This window comes from Cajanus cajan, chromosome 2 (genome assembly GCF_000230855.2).
Source record: "Cajanus cajan strain Asha chromosome 2, NIPB_CcT2T_4, whole genome shotgun sequence".
NCBI lineage: Eukaryota > Viridiplantae > Streptophyta > Magnoliopsida > Fabales > Fabaceae > Cajanus > Cajanus cajan.
The window spans coordinates 76,690,402-76,698,562 of record NC_138518.1 but is presented as its reverse complement, the minus strand read 5'-3'; the positions used below and the strand labels follow the sequence as shown (position 1 = coordinate 76,698,562).

At 29.3% G+C, this 8,161-nt stretch overlaps 1 protein-coding gene across 4 annotated transcripts; it reads left to right on the top strand.

Moving 5' to 3' along the window:
• Positions 1-1,556: 1,556 nt before the first annotated feature.
• Positions 1,557-4,910, top strand: LOC109800653 (uncharacterized). 4 transcript variants are annotated; one of them, XR_014431812.1, is made up of 6 exons: positions 1,557-1,887; positions 1,963-2,011; positions 2,192-2,236; positions 2,733-2,825; positions 4,203-4,354; positions 4,444-4,910. XR_014431812.1 is itself a non-coding variant. In XM_020361464.3 (5 exons), the coding sequence occupies exons 1-4, from the start codon at positions 1,614-1,616 to the stop codon at positions 2,797-2,799; spliced, it is 435 nt and encodes a 144-aa protein (XP_020217053.1). In that variant the 5' UTR covers positions 1,557-1,613; the 3' UTR covers positions 2,800-2,825; positions 4,452-4,910. The 4 variants fall into 4 exon arrangements, 3 of the variants coding, with proteins under 3 accessions (XP_020217053.1, XP_020217051.1, XP_020217050.1); XM_020361464.3 differs by lacking the exon at positions 4,203-4,354 and having other exon boundaries at positions 4,452-4,910; XM_020361462.3 differs by lacking the exon at positions 4,203-4,354 and having other exon boundaries at positions 1,558-1,887.
• Positions 4,911-8,161: the final 3,251 nt, after the last annotated feature.

The following is an 8,161-nucleotide window of genomic DNA, read 5'->3' as shown; positions in this document are numbered from 1 at the left end:
TCTGGAACGGCCCGTTCCAGGTGCAAAATTAACACACCAAGAGTGCAACAAGAACGGATTGTTCTGGTTCCAGATGCATTAAAGAAATTTGCCATCCACCTATGCATCTATGTGACATTCACGTGGCCAACAATTAACTTCATTTAAATAATTTGGACAGAAGTCTGACATTGCATTAATTTAAATTATTAATGACCAAATTGAAACCAAAAATTAAAATGAGACTAAATTGAAACAAAAAAAAAATATTATAAGGGACCAAATTAGGTTTTAACCTTTCGAGATATTATCACAAACTTTTAGAGTTAATCACCTATACACTGTCAGTGTAAAGTTTTTTTACACTGATAACCAATTATATTTTTTAATCGTGTCATGTCACTGTTAAAAGTAAATGTATTTATAGTATCATGACACAATTAAAAGATATAATTGATTGTCAGTGTAAAAAAACTCTACACTGACAATATATAGGTAATTAACTCATACTTTTATTCAAACATTTTTCACATAATTAATTAATTGAAAATTATTTAAAGTGTATTTTAAAAGTTTTTTATTATTCCTTCAAAAAAAAGTTTTTTTTATAATAAAGTAAAATAATCTTATTATATAATACTTTATATCAAATGATAATAGATATACTAATTAAATTGTAAAATATTATAAACAAATATATTGATTATATGACTTTAAAAATAATTTTAGAAGAAGAAAAATTTGTACTCACCTCGCCTGAAGTATGTTTAAATAACACAATTCTTCTCTAATTTTTTAAAATTATTCATCTCTTAAAATAACATTATTTATTAAAGTGATAGTAAAAAAAAAAAGAAAAAATAATTTATATTTTATCAATCATATATGTCTATTTTTCGTTTCTGAATTACATATAATATTTATTATTTTATAAAAAATTTCATTATCCTTCAATTTTAAAAATATTAATTATTAATTTATTTTTTAAAATTTTTCTTTGAAATTATTATACTTTTTAAATCACAACATATATAATATTTAATATATAATTTGAGAGTTAAAATTCAGTAAAATATCAAGTTTCATTCAATTGTTGACATTTTCATTAATAATTTTTTTTATAATGTACAAATAATATTATTGTTGAATTCCAAATGTAAATTGTTAATTATAAAAAGGTTAATTAAAATTTTAAATACTTGTAAGAATATAGACGTTAATACGTACACCAGGTATAATAGTATACTTTTTATTTAATGTTATGTATAGTAGTTGTAAAAGAATAATATTATAGTATATAGCAATGGATAAAAAATATTACAGTATATATTAAATTTATTAACTTTTATAAAAATTACTTTTAAAAACCAACTTTTGTGAATGTTTTTTTAGTTAGTAATATAAAAACTTTTACAAGGAAACATTAAAATTAAATGATTTTTATATTTTATAAATAATAAATACTTTTCTGGTTGGACTTTCATTTTCTAACAACCATGAGAAGTATTTTTTATTTTTGATAGCATACAAAAATGGTAAATTACTGAAAAAGCCGTGGCATTAATATTATGGACAGTGATTGAGAAGAGGATGCACAAAAAGAGAATTAAATTAGTTTGTTGGATGAATTTGAAATGAAAATGGGTGATAGAGAAGCAGAATGCGAGGGTGGTGGCTCCACTCCCAATCCAAAAAGCGGAGAAACCCCAGTCTCAGACGCCGTCGCTTTCAACAATCAGAGTGAAATACTGAGAGCGATTGAGGTTGTGGAGCGAGATTCGTTGGCCATCGCTCAGAGTTACACTTCTCTCTTCGCCTCTCTCCGATTGGCACTCTCCGAATCCACCACCACTTCGCTCCATCACGTACACTGCTTCACCGACGCCACCGGTCGCCTTCAGGAATCTGGTACCCTCATTTCTCTCTCTAATTTCAAATCATTATCATAATCATCATATTAAACATTTATCTCTGTTTTTATAGTGCTTGATGCAGCAACCAAGGGGAATCGCTATATAAATTCCTGTCTCAGGTATTACTATTATTATTTTACTATCTTCAATCAGAATTTAGTTTATTACTCTCTATATGGATGTTCAACTTAGAAAACGGAAATATCGCGTAATAGAAAACTAAAAGAATTTAGATGAAGCTTCCTGTTGAAGTTGGATAGTTTCCAATCCATTATCATCATTATTTTTTGGGGGTGCAGATTGAATGAGGAGATGAAGAGTGTTGATGATCTCGCCTCTCAATTGTATCCAATCACTTTGCTATTTGCTATGATTTATTTTACATTTTTTTTTCGTGCATAGTGACTGGCTACTCATCTCACAATCTTTTTCTAACATGGGGCTATTTCTTTATTCTGGAATGTTTATATTTGCTCAGAATAAGGATTTCTATGCTGTCAATTAATTAGAAAGTATCATTAACTTGGCTTTAAAAGTAATTATTTTATAAGTTAACAATTTTCGGTTAAATGACAATTTAGTGTAAAAAACCTTTATACTGAGTGTATCATCTTGCTAGTGAAGAAATACTACACTAAAGTGAGAAAGCCTTTCGTTTGCAAGTGATGGTGCGTCTAGTATCTGGGAACTTACTCTGATTTAAGGGTGAATACAACCTTATGCACTTCAGAGGGTGCCTTATTCACTATTTCTGTCTAGGACTTGATTAGGAACACTTTTGGATTGTTAGGTGATCCTTCTTTGATTTTAGTTTTCAATTGCATCCTTAATGGTTTGAAGAAAAATCTTAAGAAAGCATGTAGATGCTCTGGACTCGGCTGTTAACAAGATTCTTCAAGTCCCCTGACACCTGGTGATTCAGTCCTGTACAAGGTTCGCTTCCATGTCCCTTAACAGTTGAAATATCTATCTATACATTTGTCATTTAATATATTGTGCTGAAACAGTGATGAGATGCAAGTAAAGCAAAAGATTTTTTTTTTCTTTTTTTTTCTCTTTGGGCAGTTAATATAGGGGGTAGAGAAATGGTGAAGTTTCCCCTCCCCCCCAGTAAACACAAGGGATAAAGAGTTTTCAGATCGTTCCCTGTGTCACATTGTGTATATCACAAGATTTTTCTAGTGGACAGTATGGTTGAAGTTTTAGATGTTAATGATTTTATGTCCGTGCCTTTGTCATGAGCGTTGGTGTTGTTAACAGTTGTTTGGATACAGAACTCTAGGAATAAAAGTATTTACAGACTAGAGTAGCATATTTTGATGCTTTATTTGGTTCTGAAATGGGTTGTATTAACATTATATGCTTCTTGTTGAGAAAGCCTATGCCCATCCATCTTGCGGAAAGATGGGGTGAGATATTTTTTGTGTGATGCCACACTCGCTGAAAGAAAAAGGTGTAAAGGTAAAGAAAAAAATAAAGATGGAATATTTGGCACATGTATAAGAATAAGACCTTTTGACCGACTAATCCTGGATTCTACATGTTGCACTGGCAAACATGAATACGAATATTTCGAACCCAGGCTCATGAATTTTATCTACAAGACTACTTGAGCAATTTTCCAAATTTTCTATAAAGGAACACCGATAATACTCTCTTTCAAACACTTCATTATTGATTAAAATTTATTATAAATTATAAGTTTTGGTGAGTCTTTCTTCTTATTTGCCGAGTCTTTTTCTTGATTTAGAAATGAGACTCATCAAATTTGAAATTTTTCAATAAATTTTAGTATACAATAAAAGATGTTAGAAATAAAGTGTTAAATAGATAATTACTAGTATTGCTTATTTTCCATGATACTCTTATCTTCTGGGTGGAAAGCCCAACTCTATTTTAAATACGTATTGCTAGTATTCTGAATTAGATCAACAGACAACTCACTGCTAGCTAACCTATAATTCATATGTAACCCACATTTATTGATGGTAAAAGTGGGTAAATGACGGTAATGATGGATGAACTCACTAAAGGAGAGCTCAATATGATGTATAGTGAATTTGATTATTCAAAATAAACCCTCTGTATAATCGTTTTGTTTAGGTAAATTATACACATAGTTTGCAAGATATAATAGAGTTTGGATCGATATTGGAAAGACAAATATGTAGGCTTCTAGCCTGTTCTATGAAAGAGATTATTTAACTTAGTAGCTCCTAGTAGTTTGAATTTTTTTTAAAATCTTTACCTATATTAAATTCTAATCAATTTTTTTTAATTGTGTAGAATAACATTTTTTTTTTTATCAAGGTGGTCTCAAGCATGTGCTTTCCTTGTTAAGATGCATGGATGCACCTTCTATCTCAGCCGGTAGATGGTGATATTTAATTATCAACCATAAATGATTCATAATCAGTTACCGTAAAAAGTTGATGCATCCATGCGCTCCAGTTCTTGAATAAGTATATTGTAGAAGCCACCTCTTAATCATATTTTCTCTAGTGTCGTTTGTAGACATGTAATTTTAATTATTAAACCCTTTCAATTCTAGACATGCAGGTCGGGAATTTGAACCTCTTTCACGTTCAGTGAGTGAAGCCTCGAACCTAAACTTTCCCAATACTTTTTTATAAGCAAGCACCGTATGATAAACAAGTTCACTGCTATATCAGTGTCTTTTGCACTAAAACACTTGAAAGATTTAATTATGGAATGTTGAATTGAAATATTGAATTTTCAAGGGCAACACGAGTTTACATGATCTGGTTATTCAAATTTAACGATTCAAGTGAAACATGACTCTATCCCAAGGATCAGGACAAAAGCAAAAGCAATTATCTCTTCTCGGGTCAGGTGAAACTGTGAAAGAGAACTCCCAACAAGTGCGAGAAAAAGGTAACAACTAAGAAGATACGAGGGAAAAAGAATATGTTTTATTCTTTACTCTTTACACTTTAAGTTTATTATCATAGATTCGATGTATGTTGATGTGTCACAATGAGCTGAAAATTTATTTAACGTGGATTTATGAATGTAACAAAAAAAGAAATTAACAACCAGTAGAGCGATACTTCTTAATCAAATGTCATTAATTTGAACATAAAAAAATATGAAATAAGCCAGTAATTTTATTCTTTATAAAAATAACAAAGTAATATTAAAAATTATTATACAACTACATATATATTTCTTTAATTTTATGCACCCCTTCCTGGACCTGGGCCATCAACCTCCAAATGAAGTCAGAGCACTGTGGCTATTTTCAAGAATTTTTCAATACTTGAGGCCTGAGGGACTATGTCTATGTAGCACGATTATTTACCGTTTCATTAATTCAAAAACTACCAAAGAGATAGAGTAATACTATATAAACCAAACTAATTATATATTGGTAAATGGTACGATTTTTTTTTCTTCATGAAAATGAAAATAGATTCCAGATTAAGTTTTGTTATATGATACGAAGTTCGGACCACTTTTGTATGCATTTAACAAATCGAAAAGTGTTGAATGGTACAAAGAATAATTTCATGAAAATGAAAATATATTTCTCTACTCTTGTTTATACGGTATGAACCACGTTTGGATGTACTCAACACATAGATGTATTCCGTCGAAGTGTCGAACTGACGAAGCATAGATAAATAGAAGAAATCAATGATATTTTATAGTTTAGAAGCAAATTATGGAGAAATTATTGCGAATCAAGAAAGAATAGTGGAAGTCACGCAACGATCCAACTTGTAATACCGTCCGTTTATATCAATTGATTAACGTTGTGTTTGGTAATTGGTACAGTTTATATATTTACATGAGAAATGGGAGGGAGAGTGAAGAAGAGTACCAACTTCTAAACGTGGAATACATCAATAATGTGTAGAAATGGGAAGGAGAGGGGAAAAAAACTTCCGCATTGATATGTGGAGATTGGAGCAGATATATACCTGCTTTTAATATTTTATGGGACTACCACTGCTCTCATCTACATTCGATAAAATGATATAATCGATTATATTTTATGTTTTCTACTTTTTTTTTTAATGTTACTTATAATCAATTAACCCTTTAACTACTAAAATTGGTTTAATAATGAAGTAGTTGAGATAATATGCATAAAATTCTATTGAATCTTATTGTTATCATTATAATTTTAATAATAGATAAAGATAAAAAATAAAAAATAAAAACTAACTCTTTACACCTTCTCTCCACAAAAATTAATTAACACCCATCTAACCTTATTTTATATAATAATTAAATAATAATAAAATGCATGGATTACAGTATTTTATAATTATTTATTTTTAAAAATCATATAATTTCTTAAAAATATATTTTTTTTCTATTTCTTTTTAACCAAAAAAATTGTATTTCTATTATTTTTTTTCCTATTTTTTGATACAATGTTTTCTGTTTGAGCTCATTGAAAAGTGTAACAACTAATATCCAAATACAGTCCAAGTCATGCAAAATTTTGACTTAGTGTTGGTTTATGTTGAAGAACTTACATTAAATTGTAATATAACCAAATTACTTTACGCAAATGGGAAGCACTTTTGCTTATGAACTAACATTTGAATTTGAGAGATTTTGAGTTAAGTCCAAATTAGAATTCTACAATTAGAATACATTTAAGTGGTTGTTGAATTTATTACCATTCTTTATTGACCTGCTGTTACGAGGGAGGTCATGATGGAGCAGCTGTGCAAGCACTTAAAGCGTGAGTGAGTTCTGTGGGTCATTATCGAATAATACTCGTAGTTTTCGTTGCAGGGGAGGGGGTGAACCATGGTCTTTTGTTTGAGGAGATAATTGTTAGGATGCAAAGCAAAGTCCTACATCGTTCAAATAAGAGGATAAACATTAGTTTATACACACACAATTGTATTCATTGGTAGATAGACTCTTTGGGTGGTATCCAAAAGCAAAACCGTGAGGGCTTTGATCCAAAACGGACAATATCTTACCAACATGAAGTGGTGGTAATCCCCCTGGTGCACAAGATTAATTACATATATTTAATCCTATAAAATTTTGTTTTTTAGTATACGAGATGTGTATTAGAAATTTCACATTAATTAGTAATATAATTAAAATAATATATATACATAAGAAAAAAATTCTTACTCTATAAAATGACTTTTTTAGTTAGATTAGGTTGAAACCTACATTATATAAATTGATAAAATAATCTTTCCAAGTCACTTGTGTAAGAAATTTTACATACATCATGATATATTATTGCTCAATCTTACAAGAATCATAATTGTATATATTAGAACTTCATAAATTAAATAAGATGGTAAGATGACTTATCTCTTAAAACAATGACTTTGCACTTTGTTTCTTGAACTCACTTCTAAAGTTCTTAATGCATAAATTAAATATGTAAATTTTTAAAAAATTTAAAAATTATTTAATATTTATTTTCATTAATTCGAATCAATGTATAAAATAACATATTATTCGTTTCAAGGAATGATATTATATTTTTGACAATCATATTTATAAAAATAATATAATCTGAAATATTATTTCAAAGAATATAAGAAAAGATGTTTCAAGAATATTAATTACCTACTTTTATGCATGATCCAACTTATGAGAATATAAACTTATCAGAAATAAAAGATGTCAATGACCTTTTAACAAATAACAAAATAAATATTTTGATCTTTTATATTCTAAAAATAGATTAAAAAAAATAACCCGAAATAAACACAAGTGAGTTATCAGACAACATGACATCATGCCGTGCACTTCCTGTCTCATTGTTTGTTTTAAATTTTTTTTATAAGATTATATTATTGACGCTCATGAACTTTTGAGAGCAATCGTACAAATTCAAAAACAAATACAATTCTCAATCGTGCATGTGCTACACAACCCACGCACTGCTCGTGTCAGATGTTACAGGTGGCAGTATTTTGCCAACACAAACTACTAGTTTCATTTCAAGGAAAATGAAAATCAATTTTATCCTATATTTTTTATTTAAATAGTAAATTTAATTTTTGTGCCTTAACGTTCATAATTAGAACAATAGTAGCTTCAAATGAATATTTATCTTTAAGGTAGTGTTTGTTTTCCGTGATTTACTGTTTACGAGCAATGAAAGGCGAAAAAAGTGAGTGTTTGTTTCCGGTGATTTGCAAAGAAAGAAAAGCGAAGAAAAGAGGGAGAAGCTCTGTTGCCGTCCTTGCACAAAAGCGAAGAAAAGAGATGAAAGCCACGTAAGATTTGTGAAAACCCGATAATACCCTGCCCAA